Raw genomic sequence first — 27,289 nt, 5'->3', positions numbered from 1 at the left:
CCTTTCCTCTCTCTAAGACTAACCTTCGGGATGTTGCCGTCACAAGGATTTTGGCTGGATCCATGGTGCCCAATGTTATTCACTTCATTCTTAAAGGGGTCACACAGATGTGCTCTTCTTCGCTTCTTCGGACGACTGACACTCTCAATGCTCCAGTTGTTTTCCATCCAAACCTTGCTGCTTAAAACACCTTCCATTTTGCCAACATGCACCATGGTGCAGCTTAATCTGCTTAAAATGCCCCTTAGTGCTGGGAAGCATGTAGCAAAATGAAAACACGACATTTTCATGTACACCGGCAGGGGTTTGCTGAGCCGGGTGTTCAAGTGAACGGACGGCTAAAGATGACATATATGAAACATCTGGAAAGAGGCTGCTGGGATATACAGGGTATACGACAGATACTTAATTCTGGAAAATTGAGGAGCTGGCACTTTCGCTCCAGTGGCATGTTGTTTTACAATGCTTATGCTGCGAATCAATAGGTAGTTACCCTGAGGAAACACACAAACAGCAACTGTTCTCAGCGGGATTTTCTTTGAAACCTGGTTGACCCAGAAGTCAGAATGTGAAGATATACATAACTGGATTTACAATATCGGTCTTTCTTCAGTCAGCCAAAATATATATCTGTGCTGTGCCCTTATATCACCATTTGTTGATTTAAAACAAAGAACAGTCCAGGATAAAACCCTACAAATTGAACTTTACAATGAATACAAAAACCAGAGACTGTAATGTTTACTTGAACATTTGTAATATTTAGCGAGTGATTATTCTATTTTATCATGAGCTGGGAGAATGAGGGAGTCTGGTACACATGGTTTGTGTTACATTCGATGACTGCCAAACAAACTCTCCAGCCAAAATGACCGATATTCAGTGCAGATGTGCCCCGCGTGGGTTTGTGCATTTATTTTTAAATCACATTAGTCTACACCTCCCTTTATAAGATCAGTCTCTATCTTGCCACAGAGGTACTTAAAGGTTTAATGTCCTCACATACGGGGCACCGGCTTTGGGCCTATTAAACTCTTTGTTGTAGCTAATCATGTTATCTGTCATGACTGAACCACAGTTGCCAAGCAATTTTTGAGAGTAATCAAGCTAACTTCAATGTTATTTCTAACTTAACAGAACATGTGCATTGAGTTATGCATAAAAGGCAGGGGAAGTGATTAACAAACGAATCGTTATTGAATTATTATCACGTATCAGTCAAATTGAAACGTGCCTGTGAGCATTTGTGGTGTGATCAGTCAGCTTGCTTGGTGTTTTTAATTCCTGGTTTCCATAGATATTAGCTTACACACCCACTGAATATTAGTCAGACACAATAAAAAGGAAATTGCATTTAAAGCACAAAAAACAAGGAATGACTTGAATCAGCAACAGGCGCTTAATTGACAAAGCACAAGCAAGGTAAAACGGAGCCATGAAGGCAGATGACCATGACAACTAAGAAATGATTATATCCATTAAAGCAAACAGAGACAAGATGCTTCGGACAAACCCACGGTCTGGATGTGACAACATAATTAATAGCACTGCTTATTCAAGCGGGTTATTATCAGATCTAACATCTCTTTCCAATAACTGTTATGGTGATCTCACATACACAATGCAAATCGAGGCACGAATTTGTAGATTACACTTTAATGCAACTTCAGAAAATCTTTCTCTCTGTAACCCGGGTCACACAGTTCTTATGAGGTTTTGTCAGCACATCTGTTTCCATGGCAACTGTATGAAGTCTTTAAGAGGGCTGTTAAGAACAATTGTTGGGGGGCTCTGGAAGTAGAGACTAAAGGATTGTAACAAAACGACACTATTCCATATGCTTATCATATGACATCAGGTCAGCTAATCAGTTGTAGTTAATGAAATAATTAGACATGTGCAATCCATAAAATTTACATCACAAGTGCTTCTCCTCTGGAATTTTTTATTTTTATTCATTTTCAGCTAGGCCTGTCGGGTCAGTAGGTCAGATTGCTACTTGCTCTGCCAATGCTAAAGTTTAAACATCAATCCTATGCTGAAAAACAAAAAAACAACAACTCCATGACATAAAATCCCACTCTTGCTGGAAATGATATGGCATATGGTGTTAACCATGACTGATTTGTTTATAATCTTCTATCTATTCCAACTGATCTAAGTGAAAACTATCACAATGATTCTTGCAATCTGTCATCCAGATGGATTACTTCATTGACTTTTTGAACTCTGCACAATAATATTCAATACATCACACTAAAACCCAGTGGACTGGCATAAAACACGTTTACATGGTCAATGTAAGATGTAGTTCATCACTTGACTGATGAAACCTGGGCCTCTGGTGCATCCTTATTGTTTACACTTATATACTCCTCGCTATTCAAGGTTTAATTTGCTCACTGCAGTGGATACTGCACACATCCCTACCTTCTGTTAAAGGGGTTGTCTCCGTTAATGACATGTGTGCTCTCTGGGCCAATGAGGAAGCTGATTTGCTGATAGAATGACTGGGCGGCTTGCTGTGGGCTTGTGGGTTGGTTCTGGCCGATGATGTCGATGGGGTCAGGAGAGCCGCGGCAGAAGGGCTGAGTCTGACACGAGCTCTGCAGGCAACAGTCCGGATCCATACAGTCCACCAGGCCATCTGCACACAATGCAAATTAAAATATGAGGTGCTATGTGTTAAAGGGTCTTATAGTATATCCTATGTCCTGTCTTACAGATCCTGTCACACTGCTTGTAGTGTGAGAGAAGTGTAAAGTGTTAGCTTCTTCCAAATTGTCAAGGCTCTCTCTCACCTCTATCAGTAAACACCTGGTTAATGGTTTGTGTGGAAATGCGATCTGATCTCCTGCAGGTAACTGCCGTAAACCTCTGCCATCCGTCTCAGCTAGATTATAAAAAGCACTGTGTACATCTGGCACACCATCATCGGGGAGTTGTAAAAGAACACATGTAAACGCACACACACACATGCAAACATGTGCTTTTGTTGCGCTAATCAGTATGAGACCAATTACTTTTTTTACAGCTCCCTGAGCTGACACTGCTCTGGTGAGTACCTGATTGTTTGCTTTGTCTTCCGAGTGTCTCAACACACCCTGCCAAAAGCACCATGCAACTTCATGTAAGATCTGGACCTCTCGTAACTCTCACACTGCTTTAAATCCGGTCTGCTATGGCCAAAGTCAACACACACATGAAAAAATATCTCCGGAGAGAGCAGGATCTGTTAAAATATCTTGTTCAGGTCACACAAAACAGAGGACATGTAATGGGATCTTTGGACATGTAGAAATATATTTCGTTTTTATGTTTGTTTATATAAAGACCTTCATGTTCTCATCTTTTTATGGCACTGCTTTGTAAGAGCTAGTTAAGGGAAGCCAAATTCAAAGAAATCTGAAAAACCTGGCACGATTACCGTACGACTGAGAATATAACATAACCTCACTGTATATTTTTCTTTCCGCTTTGAAAAAACATCAAAGCCTCTTGTCAGGCTTCCAGAGGACTATAAATCCTTCAGATTTATGATGTTACAGACCGCATTATCTCCAACTATACAAATAATCTCCTCAGATATTTTGGAATTGCGCTGTGTTTAAAGGTTCATGCCTTCACCTCGGTGGAGAAGATTTCTAGCCATTTTTGTGTGGACGAAACCTCATACTGGTCCTCAAGTGTGCACGGAATCTCACATGTACCAAAATGTTCTGTATCCAAACACACACGCCTCTGAAAGCCGGATTGGTGGAGAAGGATTTACAGCCGCTCACTCCTTGAGCAGGCCTGTCATTTTTGTTAAATGTAAGCAAAGAGAGATGACCTGTTATTCAGAGTCTCTCTCCTCTGATGTCTGTCAAGACAAGAATCGTAACCTCCAGAATCTAAGCTAACCTCTAGTTTTGAGATTTACTTGTCTCTGGACTTAGGGTCATGTCTTAGTGTTCTATATTCTGACAATGATTTTTCAAAGTAGTAAAAAAAAAAAAAAAAAAAAGCCTAAAAAATTCCAATGTCAGTTGTTTCATAAATATTTAAATATGCATATTTTATAGTTTCCACCAGGGTTATATCCTCGACCTGATTATCATTGACAAATATTTATCTGCTATTTACATAAACTTACACATGTGTGATGCATCCCATTTCAATTTTTATGATGTGCACCCGTCCAAGTCACTGGTGACCTCACCTCCTTCATTGTCCTTGCCGTCTGTGCAGAGAGTCTCCATGGCAACGTCACAGCCGGCCCCTCTCCAACCTTGTTGGCAGACACAATGCCAGCCGTTCTGATCCAGCGTGCAGCGTCCATTACTGTTGCACAGACCTGGGCATCCCTCTGCATAGACAGACAGAATCATCATACACTAGTATGGATGTGTGTGTTAAAATGTATTAAAGATAAGTGTGTTTTTATATTTTTGTGACTGCATTGTCTGTGTCAGTTGTTCTGTTGTTGTAAAAACAAAATCATATGTGCCCACAGTAGGACACAATGTGTCTTCGGCTTGTGAAACACAAATGGTAATCTAAAACAGATAGACACTGAGATCGTCGTGAATGAAAGTAAGGGTTTAAAGGTGAACACAGATCGACGCTGGACTTCAAACAGGCCTAGTGAGATGCACAGAGGCTGTAGATTCACATGGATGTAACGGATGCTCTCTCGACACAACCGATCAATTTAAAAGGGATGGCATACATTTGTGAGGAAATCAAGGTGAGACCCAAAAGGAAAAATAACCGATTGAGGAATCCAAATGAGAACCCATAAAGAATATTAATTAAAAAAAGAAAATTGAATTTAGAAGGAGAGATCAAAGGAAGGGATATAAGAGGGTGAAGGAATAATAAATCAGCAGCGGCATCCATGTGAAGCTACGGCACACAGAGAATCCCAGTGGCATAAAGTATAGGGTGGACGTCTGAGCTGGCGAGAGAGTGTGTGCTTCCAGCGCTATACTTTCTGCCCAGGTCACATTCCGCCAGACGGAATCAGAGGAAAGCAAGAGAGGCCAGGGGGAGGGAAGGGGAGGATTGTGGGAGAAGCTAGGCTAACAAACACCAGGGGTCAGGCTGCGGGATGCATGGAGACAGGACCCACAGGATTCCCAAAACAAAACTCAAGGACCACAGGTGTGTTTGTGTGGAAGTGCATGTCAGTCATCGTGTGTGTGCACGTTTATGTGTGTGGCTTGTTTGAGACAAACAATGATGAATTTGGCAGATATAAAAGGACAACAATAAATACAGCGAGGAGACTAGAACACAGACACGCTGACTTCGTGCTTCAAGACAAAAAATTGAAGGAGGGAGAAAGGAAAAGAGCAAGAAAGAAAGACAGAGAGACAGCGGAGTGATTGCTTGTGACAGTCTCCCTGGGGCTTTGGTATGCATTACCTTTAAATCCTATCCTCTCTCCTATTATGGGGCCAGGAGGTAGGAAAATTCGGGAAAGAAAATGAACAAAAAAATCTGAGCACTTGAGTCCAAGTGAAGGACGATTCAAAACACAAAAACACAGAAGGGAAAGAGAGAGTAAGGAAGAGAATGGCCATAAAGCAGAGACAAGGAAAGAGGGGCTTTGAGAAGGCGAGATGTTGAAAGAAGAGCTGTTTTGACTTTGGCCGACTCCGTCTGGAGGATTGCCACGGCGTGTATATTGTGTTACTCAACATGAATAAATACCATACCTAGAAACACTACGTGCCATGTCTGTTTAGAATTGTATGAGTGAGAAAATGAAAAGAAAAAAACAACACTGAATGTGATACAATATAAAAACAAGCGAGAAACATGCGCTGAGCTAACATACTGAGGGTTGGAGTAAAAGTATCAAACTAACCCCGTAAGAGTTTAAGAAACATCTTAATGTAAAAAAAATTTAAAAAAAAAAAATCCTTTTGAGAGTTCTTGGCGGTCTGATGCACCATATGCCAGTTTGTGAGTCTGGAATCACACTTGGCTTAGCACTGATTTAGCCCTGTGAAATCATTTCCAAAAACACCTCAGTAACAGTAAACAAGAATCTGCTAGTATCTCTTCTCTTGATCTGCATTTACACTGCCAGCTCATAGTTCATTATAAAAAAACATGGCTGATCGGCATTAGCGTGCAGGCTTCGTGGCGCTCTATTGTTTTAAAAATGAACTCAAGTACGACTCTAGGACACGGAGGAGATGCTAAACTGCAGATGTGGAGCTGTGGTGGTTTAGTTTAGACGGGGGGATGGTTCTGCAGAAGTTGGAACATTAGCCAAGGAGAGCACTGAGGACACTGGATTGGATTTCTGACAGTCAAAAAAAGGCAGTCAGAAAGAAGGCAATGAAGAATCACAATAATAGCAGACACGCAGAGGAGAGAGAGAGAGAGAGAGAGAGAAGAGGTTATTAATGCGCCATAAAAATGTCATAAAGGCCTCAATCCGAGACACAAGAGCTCAAGGGAGAGAGAATAAGAGAGAGAAGAAGAAAAGACACAGTACCTTGGACATACGTCTCCGGGTGAGCTTTACGGGAAGCAAGAAGAAGAAAAAAGGAGGAGAAAGAGGATGTTACAAAGGTGTGAAAAGACAGTCAACCTGAAACACGCATTCCAGAAACAAAGAGCCTTTTCAGCACTGCTGGTACAAAAAAAGCATCTTTGATAGCATAGACATTTAAAATGAGTAGAAATGCTATCTGACTTTTGCTTTCTCAAATAAAAATGTGGAAAATATATATATTTTTCTATAGTTGTAAATAAAACAAAGATTGCTGGAGTTCAAAAACAAACAAACAAAAATGGTTTCAGCATTTCTACTTCAAAATTTCATGTTTAATTCAATGTAATGAAACTTTTGTTTTATTGTTTATAAAACTAAATCTAACACCAAATGTCTTTTTGCTGTACAAAAACTAACACACAAGCACTGGAGTAAATAAGGCGAAACCACTTCCACCGAGCAGTCTTGGCATGGACTTCCATCGCTCTCAAAGCCCACCGGTACCCTGCACAATCTTCTGCGACACCATTTATGGAATAAAATGAAAAACAACACCAGTAGAAAATGACTCACTCTTCCTGTTCAGTATTCACAGAGCGCTCCCCTAAATCGCTTCTCAAATATCACTCATAATGCATAAAGTAAATAACATGGGCATCATGGGATTTACAGTACTGTTAGAAAACGGGGCCTTATATGCTAATTGGAAATGGGAAATCCTGATGATTGACATGTGGTCCAGGAATCCTACAGTATGTTTGCTATTTCACGTTTCACAATGTTCATCACAATGTCTATTATCCCTGAGCCCCTCAGTATGTGAGGGAAATATTATATGGCCCTGACTGAGAGAGAAAAAAAACGTGTGTGTGTGTTGGTGGAATACTATATGGATAAACTCTGAAGCTCTGAATCATCCGCATGTGTGTACGAGAGCAATCATCTCCTTCCTGTGGCTAAATGAAATTATTTCTGACAAGGCTTTGGGAGAAACCGTGTGTGGCGTGTCATAACATTACATATGCTAGGTCAGATCAAATCATCCTAAATAAATAGTCACCTTTTAATACAAGCATAACAATGCTGTTATGCTGAGGCTTCATTAGCTGGATTATGTTCTAAAGGAAGTTACTCTTATGTGTGAATGGAAGACGAGTGTGTGTGGTTGAGACTGACTGAGAGGTTTTGAGTGTGTGTGAGAGCGTACTGATTAAATTCCTCGGGTGTCTCGTTTCCACACACTCACTGTTATGTCTGGGAGATCAAGAACTTAGACAGTTGTAGAAGACTGAACTGCGTATGTTCTCCAGAATACACAGCATGTTATGAAAACATAAGCTAACGCATGCTCCGAACTGGAAACTTGCCAGTGAGGGCAGCCAATTACTGGCTAATTACAACAAACTTTTGTTCATTTACATTAATGGTCCTGAGGGGAGATATAGAGAGAAAATAAGTGAAGGAGAGATGGAGGGGAAGGAAAAAAAAGGCAATCATCCCTTTTATGGACATCAATGCTTCATTATTTACGTGCACATTCAAAGAGCTCTGATTAAAGTGACATTAATCTGGAAACAATTATACATCACGTTCAGCATGGTTCAATCATTGTTCCTCCAAAGAGAAAAAGAGAGAGAGCCTATATTAATTTCCATTATCGTAATTGTGCTGCACAGCTGTCGGTATAGCTAGTGTGACATGGGGCCAAACATGTGTTTTAATCACGTTCATGGGCACCTCAAGCCATCCCACAGAACAATCAAATATTAACAATGTGTCAGCCCTCTACCTGCCCACCACCATAATGACAGGATAGTGCATGCCGTCGCTGGCGCCACCACCACCTCCATCCGCAGCATTCGGCAGACTGTGCGTCTGAATCCCATGCCTTTTTCAGAGCGTGCCTAGATTAATGTGCTATAAAAGGGCGTTTCATTAATTAGCGATTGAGATGATAAAGCGTGGAGAATGATTTGTAGATGTACAGTGCGTGCTGTGTTTTTGTTTTAACCCTCCGTCTATCTGACATGGTTTGAAGTGAGGGGAGAATTGAGGATCAGGATGATGTAGTTGTGTGTTGGCGTGCATGTGCGGCCATAGTGTGCGCTATTGATTTCTTTGTCTGTACACGTGTGTGTGTGTGCATGATAATAAATGGGAGGTTTTGAAGGACAGGCGACTCAATACTGCGTAAGTGGAAGCAGTTTTTTTTTGACTGCATGTGAGGTACTCTATCAGTCAAAGTTTGGAATCATGTGTTTTTGAAGGAACTCTCTTTTGATTAAAAAGGCTGCATTATTTGGTAAAAATAGAGTTAAAACAGCAATTATTATTACAATTCAAAACAAATGTTTTCTATTTTAATAGATTTTCAAATGTAATTTAAACTGCAAATTTTCAGCAGCTATTACTTCAATTTTTTAATTTTTATCACGTTAGTGTATCACGGTTTCAACAAAGATATTAAGCAGCAAAAACTGTTTTCAACATGAGCACCAAATCAGCATATTAGAATGTTTTCTGAAGGATCATGTAACACTGATTCTGAAATAAAAGGAATATCACACAATGCACAAATTACAATTTTTTTTTTTGCTCTATGAGGTGCATGTCTATCAGTTGGACAAATCAAATAATTATAGATTGGTTGTCAGGCTATAAGAGTAAAATTTGTGATACTACGGTTGTCAGATTTTATTTGTGATTTGATATGAAACTCAACCTTGGCAAGCAGTTTGGAGATTTCGGTCTCTCCTCATTCAGCTTGCATGACTACTAAATAGCTGCCTGGGGGCCTTACCAAAACGACTGCTGAGTGAACCGATCTGCTCCAATAAGGATTTTGGAGCCAATTTGTGCACTTTTACATTATATAAGTTTGTCAAAATTATTTTGGATGCATTATTGTGTGTGGGTACATCTTCGTATACACACACACACACACACACACACACACACACACACACACATAAAGAGGGGCTCCTGCAGGGTTGACTGATGTCTGTGCACAGCTTGCTGTAATCCATGGCTTTCTCACAGTAAGAGTTGCGCTTCTGATGAATGATCTGGAAGGGCTCAAGGCCTAATGAAGCATACAAGTCTTAATAAAAAAATCTAAAATGTCTGGCAGTGGAAGCTTCTGACAAGCCACACTTCACAAAAAAAAAATCGCCTTTCTTTAGTCATAAAAATCTTTAAAGAGCTATTACTAAGAAAATCTCCTAAGAAAATGGGCTCACATGAGTATGTTCTTGTTCCAGAATATGCACCATTTATTCACATTATATAACGTGCTAGCATTGTGATCCATCATATTCCTAAACTTGTTAACTAAAGTGAATGAATGAGATCAGAGGATGAAATATCCATCATAGAAATAGGCTTTCATTTAGTGAGTGTAGCTAACTAACTTACACCAGTGTCACTCAGTTTACTTAGTAGTACATTTTAGTGAAGCAACTATTAATAAGGCAAAAATGAAAATATCCAAAACAGGTTTGTGTTATGATTACTGCATGTTGTGCTAGTGGACTAAGGCTGTCTTTGGTTACAGGTTCACAATATCTAGCTAACTCCTACAAGTAGGCACTGCTAATATACACAAAAAAGTACTAAATGTAGCTCAACCCACTGATTGGAGCATGCTCTGAGAAGTCCTGTTAACTCTCAACAACTCCTGAAATAATCAGCAATCGAAAAAGAGCATCTCAGTCTCCGACAAGAGAAAGTGCAGTTGGCAAAAAGTATGTTTTGGGTGTCTGCTCTCCTTCTCCCCCTCTCATGAAGCTCCCTGATCATTTCTAAATGAATAAACAGATCGGTGTCACACTAAGCTAAATCAAACAGTCGTCTTTTAAAAGTCTGCTGTACTGTCTGGATAAGTTCACATTACAGACCCTAATATTCAGTTAGGATTAGGGCTTGGCGATGTATTGAATACTCTAGATTTTGCCAAAGATTTAAAATGATGCAACATTGTGAATATTGCAGCATAAATGAGCTAATATGTTTTATGAGCATTATGTTTCCTAAAGAGCATGTCATTAGACTAGTTTTATGATCTTTCCTTGTCTTGCAGCTGGTGCGGATGAGTGATGTTTTAACATTTATACTTCAGTGAAAAAAACTGTGTAAAGGTTTGTTTAATTTCTTTGAATCAGTTCAAACTGTACATTTCAATGAATTGCATCTAAAAAGCCCTCCTTTGGCCATGATCTTGTGTGCATGACCATTTTGTTTTGTTTAAATTCATGATTTTAGAAGTTGTAGGACACACTATAATCACAATATTTCAAACCTAATGTGCCACCGACTCTGTTTAAGGTTTGCAGAATTCTATGTCATACTAGGCAGCACTGGGTGCTGAATGATAACAACATATACGTGGCTCTGATATTAGGGTGGAAATTGGTCCCAATCAGAAAAAAAGTCCATACAGCTCAGAAAACAATAAAATAGTCATATTTTGACACATATTGCCACTATCACTATGTAGTGTGTAACTTATGATTTTGAACAACCCTTAAATTTGACATGTTTATGAAAGACTTCAAGTTATAACAATAAAATACACAGTGAAAAAGTCTGGATGCTGCTGGTCAGTGTGAGAGCTGTCTTATAGTAACTGTGTCTGTTGTCTATGTGTGAAAGAATGATGATGCAAGTATGTTGTAATGCAGGGGTGTTTGTGTGTGGACTCACTATGAAGAGGTCTAATGAGAGTGAGTAGGTGTAGAGGGACAGGGAAGGTCACACACACAAACACACAACTCCCTCACACACACACCCCATGTGGAACCAAGAACCCCCTTATCTCAGTCTGACACATATGATGTATGAGGTACCATAATTCTTTTAGCTCCCTCTTGTGCACTCTCTCAAAACACCCACCCACCCACCCAACACACACACACACACACACTGCAATGCATGCACTTAGCAAAGAGGGACAAAGTATCAATCTTGGCCTAAAGAGATACATTCAGTCATTCAATTTCTAGAAGGCCACACACATACTAAACAAACCAGGAACGTGTTTTGCACAGAAATGCATTATACAGCATAAACACTTTATAATTTAAAGCGTGTAGATTTTTGATGTTAAAATACTTTTGATCAGATATCAACATACAGGGACAACTATAAGTATGCTATATGTAGGATAATTTCCTTAAAAGTATCAACACATTGCTCTCAAGCAAAATTGTCTCAACCAATGGCATAAATATAAGGCAGAACAATTTGTTCGGCTGACCAATGACAAATGAGGTGAGTGTTCACCAAACATGTTTGATAACAGTCATTATGTTTGCAATTCCATCTGGTGATACTCGTGGCACAGAAATTGCACACACACTTTAGCTTTAATGAAACTCAAATTGTCAAATTGACCAGTCCATTAAAGTCACTGACATGTAATTTAAAACATGGTCTCCTAAAGGTTTTTGACCATTTATAATGTTAAAACTTCGAGCAACAAGGTCATTATTTGATCAAACTCAGTGAGCATTTCTGCTCGGTAAAGTTTGGAGTCAGGGTGAGAGTGTGGTGTGTGGGTGGCTGGCTTGAACAGAAGAGCATGACAGAATTACGTGCTAACCGTGCTAATTTGGAAGACGAATAGCAAAATGCTGGCCAGATTCTCATAAAGCTGCCCTGCAAAACAGGCCTGCTTGCTAACGAGGCTGCGTACCTCGATCGCTCGTGTTGAGTAATGGGGCAGCTGATGTACCCTGCTGAGAGTTGAGTTGGTGGAGGATGTAGCCAACACGCTAACAACATGAACAGATTTAGTACCTGACAGTTAATCAACTGGCCAGCAAAATGTAGATTGTGAGTTTGAGATACAAGAAGAACAGAGAAACTTATTTAAAGATAATATATATATATTTAATACTTTATAAATATACTAATACTTTGTCTTTTTTTTTCTTTGAGTTGCACAGAGTTCAGTGATTGTGTAAGGAGACATTGCTGACGTTTAGAATAGGTGTTACCCTGTGGATGCCTGCATCAACGGCAATGAAAATGTCATTGCTTTGATAGCAAGCAAAGGTCAGGGGGAAGGTACAAAACAGAACAAACTTTCATAGCCCACTTCCTGTTGAGATGGAAGAGCCAAAGCAGGTGGAGGAAAGGCAGAAAAACAAAGGGAATATGCATTCAAAACAAGATCAAAGATGTGAGGTAAACCTTCATAACAAATATAGCAAAAAGCTTTAATACTAAAGCATCAAAACAAGCTAAAATAATCCAAAAATACTGTGTACACATCATGTAAGTACACTATATGGCAAAAAACTATGTGGACACACAAACACCATCCATATGTTGTTGAGCATTTAATTTCAAAACCTTCAAAAAACTCCTATTTCTTCAATTATTCTGAGAAGTCTTTCCACTAGACGTTGCAGTATAGCTGTGGGATTTGCTCCCATTCAGACACAAGAGAAATCAGCAAGGCCAGATACTAATGTTTGGCAATGGGCCATTGCAAATTCATCCCAAAGGGCTTCTGTGGAGTTCAGGTCTGGGTTTTGTGCAGGCTAGTCAAGTTCTTTCACACCAGACTTACATTTTTTATTGAATTAGCTTTGCAGGAGCATGTTATGCTGGTAAAAAAACAAAACAAAAAGCCTCTGAAATTCATTTGAATTAAGAAGCCAAAATTGATAAAAACAGGGTATCCACATTCTTTTGGCCATGTAGTGTGTTAATACTGACATACTGATGATTGTGTGTCTTACCAACGGTGCAATGTTCTCCGGTCCAGCCCTGGTGACATTCACATTTGCCGTCCTTGCAGGTACCGTGTTCAGTGCATCGTGGGTGACAAGCTTTCAGATCGCATACTGAACCAGTCCAGCCCTCTTCACAACGACAGTTTCCTCCAATACACATACCGTGAGAGCCACAGTCCACTGCACACACCTCTGCAAACACAAACAAAAGGCGAAAAATTTTTAAATCACTTTTTGGTCTGGGCTGCAGGATAGCTAAGCACTATAAAAGGTCATGTGTTCTAAAACATGGTAGCACATTTCAAGCACAAGTCTCCTATACTCAAAACAACAAGAGCAGAGGTTACATTCCTGAGAACAGTCATGTCTAAGTTATTGACTTTAAGAGTGAAAAACTTATGACAGGAAATAGATAACCGCGGACCCCTGCTGTATCAAGCGGTCTGTGTGGCGGAGGGGAGACCTCAACTGACACCCCGTAAAAGTGACATATCTCCACCTTGTCTGACCCATTGGAGTGCCTGCGCTCCTCATGGAGACTTTGGCGGAAGGGTGCTGGCTAAAGGTGTGTGACTGGGTAAAGAGAACGAGACATCAGAGCGTGCAGACATGGATGTGAATTGACACACTGAACTTTCCACCCGGTCCAAAAGACAGGCCTCCCAAATAGAGTGAAGAAAACACATCCAGCCAAAATAAATCAATTTATACACACTCCACGGTCTGTCAAACATCAAGACTGCGTTTAAATGGGTTTTGGGATCGAAGCTATCATGGAAGTGCTTTATTAGCATTTCCCTTTGCAGGTTTGTTCTCTTCAAAACAATTTTTTTTGCCATGTTTACAGAAAAAAAGATTCTCTATTGACAAAAGCTTCCATAAAGAAAATGCACTTTTTTGTCAATAGAAACTAGTTTGTTGTTTGTCATACCTGGGCGTGAATGCAACTGGCAACAAAAGCTGATGAGGGAAAATTGGGTGCATTTTGAATGAGATCCTGTGAAAAGCGTCTGATAGTGATTTGGAATTGGTTTATGAGTTTGTGTACGTGCGCCTGTAGACATGTGTGGGTTTGGCAGAACAGCAAGACTGGCGCAAAGCAAGCTGTAGTATAACAGCCCACACACCATTCCATCAGAGCCTCGCAGCCTGACACACCCGGTCATGGAAGAAACAAAGCACTAGAAAGACGTTTCTTGATAAAGTCAAAATCATGGGATGGTGTATTGTTAAACTCCTTCCCTCAACAAATTCTCTTTTTGTAGCGCTTCCCGACAAGGTGTGAAACCATGACATGACACTCAGCCGGAGCTGCTGAAAGTGTATTGAGACAAGGAAACAGAAGTGAAGAAATAGAGAGAATTTCCCCATCAACCCTTGGGTCAGGTGAGTGCCAGTTTGTGGTTGACTTCCCTGCTGCGTGCTGTTATTATGCCTCCTGCAGGTGGACAGGAGTGACGCACCCCTTGGCGTGTACGTGTGGGCACCTATGTGTTTTATCCTTCATCAGAAGAAACTCTGCTGAAGTTCACCTCAGTTTTCTCAGAGCGGGAGTGTGATTGAAAGAGAGAGAGAGAGACTGTGTACAAGGAATAAGTTCACAGACGGATGGAGAGCAGCTGCTGGGAAGTGCTTCTGGAAAACTGAAGGCTCGAGCCGTAAGCCGACTGCAACTGTACTATATCAATCTGGATTACTGTCTTTGCAGAAGCTGCGGCCAGAGTGTGTGGACAGAGTGCCTAAACCTGTCCCTATTGTTCAAGGCGTCATGCACCTAATTTTATTAGGGGCCATTTTTGGCTTATTTGGTGTCCTCCTAGGTGAAATGTATCGAGACATTTTTAACCATCTTAGCTCTTTATATAATTATAAGTAGGGTTAGTTTAATACATAGATTGTCAAAGTATTTTTTTAAATCTGTAAAACTGAAAAAAAGAATTGACTAAAAAGCAAACCAGATATTATAATTAATATTATGATTCGGTAACCTTTTTCATATTCGATTCATTAACATAAGTCAACGTATTAGGTATATTAATCGTCTGTAAATTTATAAATACAATAGGATTCATTGCTAATTTATGTTTGTTCATAATATATTAAATAATTTGAATTGAATCCTTTTATTATAGTTTATTTACAGTATAACTAAAATTATAACTTAGTTAGTTTGTTTAAAATAAATTAACCAAATGTTAAATTATACATTCATTTATGAGGTTAAACTAACAAATTCCATTGAGCAGTGTTGTTCTATATTTTATGTTCTCCAATGTATTAACAACAACAATATTCTTGAAAATGATTTGTAACAATAATATTAATGATATTGCTAAATCATGTCCAATATGTATTATTTGAATTAAAAAGAACATTTCCGATTTTTTGGCTCAAAAAAAAAAAAAAAAAAAAAAAAAAAAAAAAAATCTGAGGGGGGCACATTTGTGAACAGCCATGCCACTTCTGTAGACACATGCCCTCATCTCGCCCTCTGTATTTAATTTTCCTCACTCTATCATTATCAAAGACAAAAAGGGCATTACTCATTTTATCAACCTTTTTGGGAGCATAGTCGTTGATTCTATCAAAACCCGTCCCCACACTAAAGGCGTTTATCAGCATTTACCACAGCACAGCACTGCAGCCGTCAACGTGACGGGGGGAGCATGCAGGCTTCATTCATTAGCACTGCACTAATTCAAGATGTACGTCTAATTAATGGAAGGGAGGGAAGTAATGGTTTACAAAGACATCAGGTACTGTAGTTCTTCCACCATCGAATAGAGATGGGAAAAAAAAGGACAAAGAGAAAAAGCAAGAGTGAGAGAGAGATTGCTGTGTGGGGCTCTTGAGTGAAATAGTATTTTCATTAGACACAGATTGCTGCTGGGAAAATAGCATTGTATAACTAAAAGGCCAACCATGGGTGAGTCCTAAAACAGCAGGAGTCCAATACTGCTCTTATTACGGAGATCAGTATCGTCACTTGCACAAATACAAGATGTGCACACACATACCACACTAGCTGCCACTGAGCTTTTGATGGACTGAGAGATATTTCATAATGATAGTGTATTTAAGGTTGACTCAAACGCGCCTTCAGAAGGTCTGCTGACAGATTAAAGAGAGAGGAGGACAGCCTAATGCCTGTTAATGCCCTTAACAACAAAAAGCAGCTATTCAGTGTTTAAAACAAAGCATGATAATTCAGTGAAAAAGAATGACATATTAAAGAGATGGGTGTAGAAGTGTATAAAAAGGTACCGATGGAGCAATCCGGTCCAGTCCAGTTGGTGTCACAGGTGCAGGTGCCGCTCTCCGTCTGGTAGGTTCCATGTCCCGAGCACTGGTCTGGACACATGGTCTTCAGGATCTCACAGTTGTTGCCGCCCCATCCTGGATTGCAGTGGCACTCTCCATGAATGCACACTCCGTGAGATGAACAGGAGGGGTCCAGGCAGTCCACTGTGTGTGTTTGGGGAAAAAAAGCAGAAACTCTTTGTTAGCAGGTTAGCAAAACTATGTATGATAAAGTATATCATTACGATACTGACACTACAATGAATGCATTAATTTTGAATCAATTTTCTTGCATAAAGACTTATTGGTAAAAACAAAAATAGACTTTGAAATAATAAATGGAGGTGTCTTTTCAGGTCACTTTGAATGAAGGGCAAAACTATGCAGTAATGGAACGAAATTTATTATTTTATTAGTTTATTATTAACATTCTTATACAATGTTAACATTTTATAAGAAAAGGAAAAAGACAGTACTTAATACTTTAATAGAAAAGACAAACACAACATCAAATAAACACAACATTACTGCAATATTCTGTTTGCTGTATCCACATCAATTCTACTATTGCACTTGCTTTTAGACAAATTTCAGCAACAACTCAAATAATTTATACCATTTTATATGACAAACAAAATGGTTATGCTCTAACAAATGAAGCATGTCGCATAAAAAAAAGCCAGGATGTACTGGGTTTTTACTTTCTTATGCATAAATGCATTGTTTGCTGGCAAAGTAAATGAAATTAGTTTGTTAACCTGAGGGAACATTGTGCAATAGTAGGTTCATGTGAAAAACATGTGATGTTTATACAGAAATACATTCTTTTTAAAATTCTCTCATCTTAATGGAATCCATAATTTGCTGATGCCAAAGTGTGCATAGCATAAGCTTCACATTATATGGCTCTCAACCCCACTCTGTTCCAGCACACACACACACACACACACACACACACATTATAAACTGATTCAGACAGTACATGTAGCAAAGTATGATCTATGTGCTGCTCAATGTGCTCTCAAAGAATGTGCTAGACATCTCTTATTCTCGTAGGCAGAAGTCCACTGCTTTTCCACAGATGGGAAAGCAGTTTTAGGTGACTGAGGAGCAAGCGGGACTGAGTTTGCAGAGTGGGACAGTGCTACACATTCCTTTTCAAAAGCCATGAGGGGCTAATTTGCAGGTGTGTTTGTGTGTGTGTTTATGTTTAATAACTCCTGGGAGAGGGCTGAGGTTCAGTAACCCTTAATTAATCTGATTCTGTGGTAGTTAATGGGGCTTAATCCTGCCATTGATTGACAACAGGCCAATTCATGACTAGAAAATAAAGTTCCCTACATAAATAGCATTAGCCAGTCTCTTTCTGAATATAAAGATTTATGTGTTTTGTTGCTTGTGCCAAATCATAACAATCGAGCGGCAGGAATGGAATCTTTTTGTGCTGTACAATCTGCGTGTCGAGTCATGGTAGCATAAACACTATGCAGAAAGCAAATTTTCTTAATCAATTCTAATCTAGCTTTTTTCCCCACTCACGAGGCTGATGGGTAAGGGACCCGCACATCAGTGGGGACATCAATGTAATTATTTGCTCTGTGAAGTGGAGAATGACAATTGTTTCTGGAATATTGAACTATTAACTCATGGATAATGATTATTGCAGGGACAGTAAATTATCAAAGAGGGTCACAGGAGGAAGAGTCCCTTTGATGGCTACTGACAAGGCGTTAGGCTCCTCATTAAGCAAAGTGATGCTGAAAGGCGATATGAACTGGACAGATTTTTCTCTCTCTCAAACACCAAAACAAGCACTTCTGTATCACTCTTGCACTTGCGCTCTCTCTCTCTCGCTCTCTCTTTTTATCAGGTGTGGTGAAAAGCCTGACCATGTCCGCAGAGACGGAGCCTTCAAACACTTCTAAAAAATAAAAATAAAAAAATCAATCCTCCTCGAACCAATGAGTAATCAGCGATCGCGTTGATAACACATTATCTTGCACATCTTTGATGGTGTAATGCAGTGGGGTTTAATGGCAAGAACGCTGGAAATAGCAGTGTTAGATAAATGCTTCCATTAGGGCTTCTGATGGGTCTCTTATGAACTGAGACGCTGGAGATGTCTGTAAAGAGGGAAACAGATGAAAAATTCTGCCTGACAAATAAACTGTTTTCTAACATCGGACCACTGAATGGAGGGCTTGCTGTGAAGTTGGAAAACATGGTCTCTTAGGAGGCACAAGAAATAATCAGTTAAAATATTTTCTTAAAATACTGAAGCAGAGATATTGAAGTAAGCAGATAGGATAGTTTGCTACACAAAACAATGGTGGTTGATTTGTATCCCTGACCTTCTTCACAGTTGTCTCCTTTGTAGCCTGTGTTGCAGGTGCAGGTGCCCATAATGCAGATTCCGTGTCCGCTGCAGTGAATATCGATGCACTGGTTGCTAGGAACGTCACACTCTGTCCCTTTCCAGCCACTGTAACAAAGACAGCGCCCCCTGGAGTACTGCCCATTGCCACTGCACAGCACTGGACAAGCGGCTTTGAAAAGAAAAACAAAAAGCAATTGGGGAAATAATATAAAAGATAGAAAAATAGTTTATGTAGGGCTGTGCAAAAAAAAATCGAATGAGATTTTCACGCGCATCTTGTCAGTAAAGGCTCTCCTGTGAGTATTAGTATATATACAGAATGTGCGTTCGGGGGTTGCCAGGTTTCACAACAAAACTTGCCCAATTGGGTTTCATTCCGGGCGAAAAAAATAAAAAATTTTTGGGCGAGGTTCCCTTGGTAAAATTAGCATTTTAGGGGCTAAATATCACGTTATTGGGATTGGGGTCGCTTCGACCCACGGAGAAGAAAAACAACCGCAGACTTGGCAACACTGGTTGGCATTTACTACACAGAGCCGTAGTTCACTGACAATCTACACAAAATCGATTTCAAAATCGCAGGCAACTTGACCTACGGCTCTGTGTAGTAAATGCCGCTCCAACTGAACCAGTGTTGCCAACCCTGCCAAAGAAACGTGCATTTTATCCCCCGGAATGCAATTTTTATTGGGGAACCCCCTAGAAACACAATTGGACTAGTTTTGAGAAGCAACTGAGCTGGATTTGTTGTGAAAACCTGGCAACCCTGATCTGAACGCTTGTGCTGGAGATATACTACTAATCACAGGAGCGCCTTTACTGACGAGATGCGCATGAAAATCACATCCGATTTTTTTGCACAGCCCTAAGTTTATAACAATCATATCATTCAACAGGTGAAGTTTAAACGATTTCTGAATAGATCTTCTACTGTATTAACTCTTAAAGTATAACCAGATATATAAACAAAACAAATACAATAAAAATACCATGGAAATAAAAACTAATTGTTGCTTTCTCCGGATAATAAGAAGCCATTCAGGCTTGGGAATTGAGTCTCATCAAAAGCGTCCATAATCTGAAACCAATTATGAATAGTGACATTGGTTGTTTATTTCTCTGGAGAGTCATGTGTGACCTTGTGTGTGTGTGTGCACGCAACATGAGAGCATAGACAGCATACCTCGTGAGCAATCAGGCCCTAGGAACCCTGGGAAACAATGGCATGTTCCCGAGCGACAGTCTCCGTTACCATGGCAATTGTGCGGACACTCTGTGAGGGTATCTGGGGGGAAAGAATGAAAGTGTGAGTCACAAAAAGAAAGGTGGCGAGAGAGGAAAGGAGAGTGAGAAAAGCACTAATTGAGGAGACAGTCTGTGGAAATTAGCAGACATTCAACCCCCCCCCCATCTTTAATTAAAGGAGTGCCAGATGCGTGATTAACAAAAACCTGCATCTAAGCTTACTCTGCCTTAATGAACCAATCAGAGCATTATTACCACCAATTAGCAGCCAGACGCTCTGCTCGGAGCTTTCTTTACACTGCTGGATGGCCATTAAAACACACATAATGTTTGTTTTTTTTGTCATAGTGGGGACTTTCCATTGTATTTTGTTTTATTATGGTAAATAATGATGATTGTCTGTCATTTAACCCTAAATCTAAAACTTACAATGTTCATAAAGACATTATTTAGCATGAATAAGCATCATGTGAACTGCAGCTGGTCGCCACAATGTAAACAAAACCTGATGCGTGCACACACAATACACAAAGACATCAGCACATTAAGGTAATGTTGTTAACATTCGGTAACGTACACAAACAAAGAGTGACATAATTCCTCACTACTAATGCAAGCATTTCAAGTATAATATATCATGTAAGCACCCCACAAGTACCTTATTGCTTTTATAACACGGTTATCACACAATACAAATATTAAAACTAAGAAAGTATGTATTGATATATTACTTTTTTTGAAGCAAATTCATTAAATGCTATATTTTCGCTAAAAAAACAGATCCTCTGAAATGGCAAGAGAAAGTTTCAAACATGCCTCATCTTATGGAGCTTAAATAAAAACAGATAATAGGGACTCTTTTTATCTGCTGTGTCATTTATTTTTTGAACACTATATATGATATTTTCTTATATACATCTGTTTATCTCTCAGCTTGAGAAAAAAAACTGTTTTCTGTGTTATATTTTAAAACAGACCGATATACACAGCACAACGTGAGTTTGCAAGCATCATTACAGTGTAAATTGATGGACATACAGTAACATTCCCTCCATACTTCTACCACCCTCTTTTTGACTCTCCTGCTGCGTGTCTTGCTAAAGCCGAGTTCAGACTGCACAATTTTCAAAGTAGTCGGGTCACTGTTCTTTTCACACTGCATGACCATCTTGGTCAGCATTCAGTCACTGCTGTGTTCACACTGCATGACTTTACAATAGGAAGAATTGCCGACAACTCTGTCTGGCACGCAAACTACGTTTCACAACCAAACACACTTGCCCTCTCATTGGCTGTCGGTCATCACCAATGTGGTTTTCAGTCAGAACACTTTTCTCACAGCAGGATTTTGAATCGATTCTATCAGATCGCTTCTTTGCTCATTCACACTGCGTGATTGTCACTCGCGTGAACGAGCACCGATTTGCCTGTGATTTCGGGCATTTGTCGGCGAGTTCTCAAAAACTGTCGACAAGCCAAAAATCAAGGCTAAAATCGTGCAGTCTGAACTCTGCTTAAGGTGACGTCAATGATTGTGACATCACCTGTCGATACTTTCATTAAAAGCAGCAGCTCATTGGTGTCTAAGTCAATTCTGACAAGGTAATGAGCTGCACCAGTCTCTTGTCACCAGCAGCCCGCTGTTATTACAACCACTGAAGCGTTTAGCAGAGTTCTCAGACATCCCCACTGAAGGACCATATTATCTCGCTACAGAGATATAATGAATTTTAATTTTCAAAAGGTTAACTTTTTACTCATGGAAGCATAATCAACCCATTTTTAAAAATGGGCGCTGGCTGCAGTCCTATTGATCATTTTTCATGTTCTAGTCTTTGTGATCGAATTTGAAAGGAACTTACTCTCGCTGAAGCCTATTTTTATGAGTTCATTAATGAGGTGAGAAAAGAGGGGAAAGAGAGGGGGAAAAAAGGTAAGAGAGAAATGGAGAGAGAAAAGGTCCTGCAGGTCATCAGGCAACACTTCGAATCAGCTGCAGCCCACAAGCCACTTAAAACATAGATCGATAACAGCTCTGACCGTCATTATACACACTCATCTGTGAACAGATAGGGTCACACTCTTCTCTTTATCTCTCTCTGTTCATACAAATATTCACACCGAGGCTAAAAAAAAAAAAAATGTAAAAAATGTTTTTTTAATGGATTTGAAAGAAGTTTTTTACGATCACCAATGCTGCATCTGTTTAGAAAAAGTAAAAACAGTAATACTGTGAAGTATTGTTACTCTTAAAATAACTGTGTTCTATTTGAATATATTTTAAAATGTAAGTTATTCCTGTGAAGGTAAAGCTGAATCTTCAGCAGCCATTACTCCAGTCATTATCAGTTGATCCTTCAGAAATCATAATATGCTGATTTGGTGCTCAGTTGTTCTCAGTTATTTTTGGTGTTCAGTTATAGTTATTATTTTGTTGTTTTGTTGTTGTTGTTTTACAGAATTCTTTGATGAATAGAAAATTACAAGGAACATTTATTTGAAATATAAATATTTAGTTTAATTCTAAATGTCTTTATTGCTAGTTTCTTTCATTCTTTCTAAATCTGACTTACCTCAAAGTTTTAGAAGTTTAAATTGTACACCGTGTTTTCCTATAAATAATATTATGCAGCACATCAAATTAACTGAATTTTTTTATTAATTTCACAATGTCTTAGTAGTTTGCATTCCTCCTTTTTGCTCAATACTTAAGAATTCTTATTTTGAAGTTTGTGTAAAACCTGATGATCATGTGAATTATCCAGAATTATTTGAGAATTTTCGAAGAGCATCTTGTGTTTCGGTGGGGACAAGTTAACATGGTCTATGTTACAAATTTGAAAAGTGATCAAAAAATTAAGCAGATTCTTAACAAAACTAATTGATTTTGTGTCATGATACAGTACTATGCAAAAGTCTTAGGCCATTAGTATTTTTACCAACAAAAATGGTTAAAGGCAGTTATTTCTATCTGTTGCTGTACTGTTTCAGTTGGAAATATCAGTTTTCATTTACAAACATTCCTTTTGTAATTAATTGTAATAGTCCAGTGAGGTTTTTGTGTGCACAATGAGTCTGCCAGGAGCCAGTGATCACACAGAGATCTGATTTTGCATTCACTGAGCACTGTTATCTGGAATTACGTAAAGAATCAGAAAAAAACTGAGGCAGACTAAATCCAGATGAATTGTGGCAACATCTCCAAGACACTTGAAGAAACCTTCCTACAAAGCTAATGTGAAAAGTTTTAGGCACTTGTGTAAAAATGCTGTAAAGTGACGATACTCTCAAAAATAGATTTTCTTCAAGCATGTTGTTTGGAAATGTAAACTCATTTGACACTACAGCAAAAGATAGAAATGACTGGCTAAAAAATATTTTTTGTTGATTCACTTACTAATGGTCTAAGACTTTTGCACAGTACTTTATATAATAAAAACATGTATAAAAAGCAGAGGTGGGTAGTATCGAGTTACATTTACTTCGTTACATTTACTTGAGTACATTTTTTGGGTAACTAATACTTTGAGTATATTTACAGATGGGTACTTTTACTCTTACTTGAGTAAATTTTTTGGAAAAAATATGTACTTTTACTTCGTTACTGTGGGCGACGCTCCTCTCGTTACTTTATCTTAATGCAATAAATGTTATAAATGCTTCAGTTAATTCCAAACGTGCCATCTACTTTTCTCGGGACAATGCGAATGATTCATTCTTTTGAGTCAACTCTGTTCAAAGGCTTGATCAAACCAGTTGGCAAACGAGTGAACAGGTTCATGAATCAGTTTGAATGATTCGTTCAGTTCCCTGCCGCACGCGCTGAGCGTCTGAAGCGGTTCACTCAGAGTTGTAACGTTTAACATCAGCAGCGTTGAAAACGTGGCTATGGAACTGCATTGAACTGAAAGCAAACCTGCAAAGGCTACTGCTAGCGATGAAGATCTTTATTAGATGAAAACCGCGTGTGCTGTCTACTGTTTAACAGGTAATAACTTGGGCTACATTCGATTACAGTACACGATACCACTGTGACATTAGTTTGTTGTATGTGTGACTTATAACAGAAGGGAACCAAGTTGAATGCAGCTTCCAAAAGATAAAAAAAATAGCCGATTAATATTTTATTAATATTAATACAATCACACCGGCGTGAGACATATCATCAGCAGCTAAATTCAGATCTGTGTTCGCTGGCTGGCGCTGAGCCAGAGATAGATGCGTTTTTACATCGCTGCGCATTATAACCAATCACACAAGATTCTGTTGATCTTTTGAATGCAATGGCCAATCAGAGGCGTTCAGATGAGTCAACGCTAAAATTCCGGTTCTTCCTTCACTCGCTCACTGACTGGATACCTCTTTCTGGCAAATTCTCTCGTCAGAAACAACAAAGTGCAGATGTGTTTGTACAAATCTATAAATAAGATATTGATTTCACAGTGTTAACAGTCTCAGTGATTTTAATGGGAGTTTTTGAGAGTGATTGAACTCTAGACTGTCAGTGAAAATGATCTTTGATAATGTAAATGTTATTTGCTCTCTTTATGAACAATGAAAGATTAGTAGCAGTTTTTATATAACATTGACTTTCAATGTTAAATTCACATTTAATATAAAGTCAGTCGTTTTAAAAATATGTTATGGCATGACACCTATATCTGTTACTTAAGTAAACAGACAGATGTTCTGTAACTTAACAGTCATGTGAGGAGTTTTATCTCTTCTCTGTGTCAGGTTATTTATACATATATAATACATACTTAAAATATAATTTATTTCCTGATGCAAATCTGAATTTTCATCAGCTGTTACTCCAGTTTTCAGAGTTATGATCCTTCGAAATATAATTCTAATATATTGATTTATTACCAGTCCTGGAAACAGTTTTGCTGCTTAATATTTTTTTGGAACCTGTGACATTTTGTTTAGGATTATGATAAAAAGAACATCATTGATAGTAAGTCAACATATTGGAATGATTTTTGAAGGATTATGTGACATTGAAGACTTGAGTAAAGGCTGATGAAATATATATATTTATACACACACACACATAACATACATTTTATCTATATATCTAAATAAAAATAAAATAGGCTCAGTATATATGACCCAAAGTAACTAGTAACTAACTACTTGAGTAGATTTTTTATCCGATACTTTTTTACTCTTACTCAAGTAACTATTCAGACTAGTACTTTTACTTTTACTTTTACTTGAGTAAATATTTCTATAAGTACTTTTACTTTTACTTGAGTACAGTTTTTGGGTACTCTACCCACCTCTGATAAAAAGCAACATAATATGATATATGTATATTCATCATTTACCTATGATGATAGTGTTGTAGGAGACCTGCTCAGGGTTTTTGCCATCATTGTAAAAGGCCAGGTGCCAGGTGCCTGAGTCCAGGTAGCGGATGAACTCTGCCTCATGAATGTTAACTGAACGGGCCCTTCTGGCTGCTCCTTCCACCTCCACCAGTCCACGCTTCTCTTTAGCTATCAGACGGCTGCCATCCAACAGCTCCACAAAGTCATACTGTACACACACACACACACACACACACAACAAATGAAATCCCAGTTTAATCACAGAGAGATCAGAACACAGTGCAGTAACAGCAAATATTCACTGCAGACCCCCATTTGATTTGAATATAACTGTGCAGTATATCTGAAGTCTGATGTGTTATACAATACAAAGTCAAAGAATTGTTTTTGAAGAGCATGTGGCTCTATTACATATAAATTGCAAGAGACTGATGTTTGCGAATATATTGCCAGTGATGTAATGAATGTGTTTGGAATCAAGAGGGTGCTTACACTCTGGTATCCTCTTTCTGAATGAAAGGAGGAAGCTCTTTAAAAAGATGGTTTACATTTTAGAAATGCCTTGTCACAATGTTATTTTTATGATTTTTTTTGTCACTTTAACAAGCTGCTCCCAAAGAGTGAGTTTGAGTCAAGGCCTCTGATGAGTTTAACATGCTGTTCTCAATTTACAGTGCATTAAAAAGATATTTGTTTCCTAAGAGACCCTTTGGAGAATGACACAAGAGAGAGAAAGGAAGAATAAGTGAGCAAGAAATTACAAGACTATGTCTGACAAAATGAGAAGACGTTTCGATCAGTGGGGAAACATAAGTCTCCACGCCTCTGTCTGTCAATAGAACTTCAACCTATCCTTTATTCAGCCTTTAAGAAACATATTGATTCATTATGGCAATTAAAGCACTGGGTCAGTGCTATTGACTCTTATTGTGGAGGCCTCCACTGCCAATTACCTCTATTAAGCATTTACAGGTTTTGTGATGCACCCTTGAAGAAGCCTAGGCACTGATGTTGCTTAGCAAGAAGAAAGAAACAGGACAAGGAAAATTATTGATTTGCGAAAGGCCAATTTTTAATCAAAGTGGGCAAAAAATGCATAGAAGTAAGCTTGAATTGGAGAGACTGCAAATGGAAACTGAATGGGGATTGTCGGGTTGTACCGTGTAGCTTTTAAGGTCAGGTTTGAAAGTGTGACAAGTGACGGTCTTTTGAGTAAAGTTTGCTGTCTGCCTTTTGTAGCAGATCTTTGAACCTCATCTAAAAGCAGGACAGTAATTTGAACAGTGGGTGTCCAGGTATTTATTACATCTGGTTACACTGAAAACTATGACTGTAATTATAAAATGGAAATTATTAGAATTATCAATGTGAAAAACATCATCCTACAAAAGATTGCTCAATTCTTCTTGAATTAGCATTATGGGTATTGGAAAAAGAGGCAAGGGTGCTATTTTCAATTGTCATTTGTCACCCGTAGAGATCATCTAAACCCAGCAGACCCCTGGGGGTCAGTGAAAATGCAGAAGAAAACAAGTTTCTTGAAAATTTTGAGTGGTGTTTCTAACTAATGAAATTAATTGCGCAATAAACTGAAAAAAAAATTGCATGCGTTAATGTGCTAATATTGACAGCAATAACTACTATTAAGTGTTCTAGAGAAAATCTCAAGTCCCTTGGTCTGTAACATTTGAGTAGGCATCATCAAACCAATATATACATTTCTTGGTTAAAGTGGAATATTAATTTCAAGAACAGCAACAAAAAATGTCTCTGATACCTGAGTGTGTGTGGGCGGCAG

The 27,289-nt window shown here is 38.8% G+C and overlaps 1 protein-coding gene across 1 annotated transcript in view; it reads right to left on the bottom strand.

Moving 5' to 3' along the window:
* LOC132141676 (teneurin-3-like) overlaps positions 1 to 27,289 on the bottom strand; it is a 277,539-nt gene that overhangs the window by 58,074 nt on the left and 192,176 nt on the right. Inside the window, exons 8-17 of the mRNA XM_059551345.1 lie at positions 27,269 to 27,288; positions 25,489 to 25,699; positions 20,094 to 20,195; positions 18,885 to 19,079; positions 16,498 to 16,698; positions 13,240 to 13,425; positions 6,494 to 6,517; positions 5,410 to 5,430; positions 4,202 to 4,348; positions 2,431 to 2,647 (exon numbers count right to left, since the gene is read on the bottom strand). Of these exons, the coding sequence (XP_059407328.1) occupies positions 2,431 to 2,647; positions 4,202 to 4,348; positions 5,410 to 5,430; positions 6,494 to 6,517; positions 13,240 to 13,425; positions 16,498 to 16,698; positions 18,885 to 19,079; positions 20,094 to 20,195; positions 25,489 to 25,699; positions 27,269 to 27,288 (1,324 nt within the window). The remainder of the gene's footprint in view (positions 1 to 2,430; positions 2,648 to 4,201; positions 4,349 to 5,409; positions 5,431 to 6,493; positions 6,518 to 13,239; positions 13,426 to 16,497; positions 16,699 to 18,884; positions 19,080 to 20,093; positions 20,196 to 25,488; positions 25,700 to 27,268; position 27,289) is intronic.

Source organism: Carassius carassius, chromosome 6 (genome assembly GCF_963082965.1).
Source record: "Carassius carassius chromosome 6, fCarCar2.1, whole genome shotgun sequence".
Classification (NCBI taxonomy): domain Eukaryota; kingdom Metazoa; phylum Chordata; class Actinopteri; order Cypriniformes; family Cyprinidae; genus Carassius; species Carassius carassius.
This window is presented reverse-complemented; position numbering and strand designations above follow the sequence as displayed.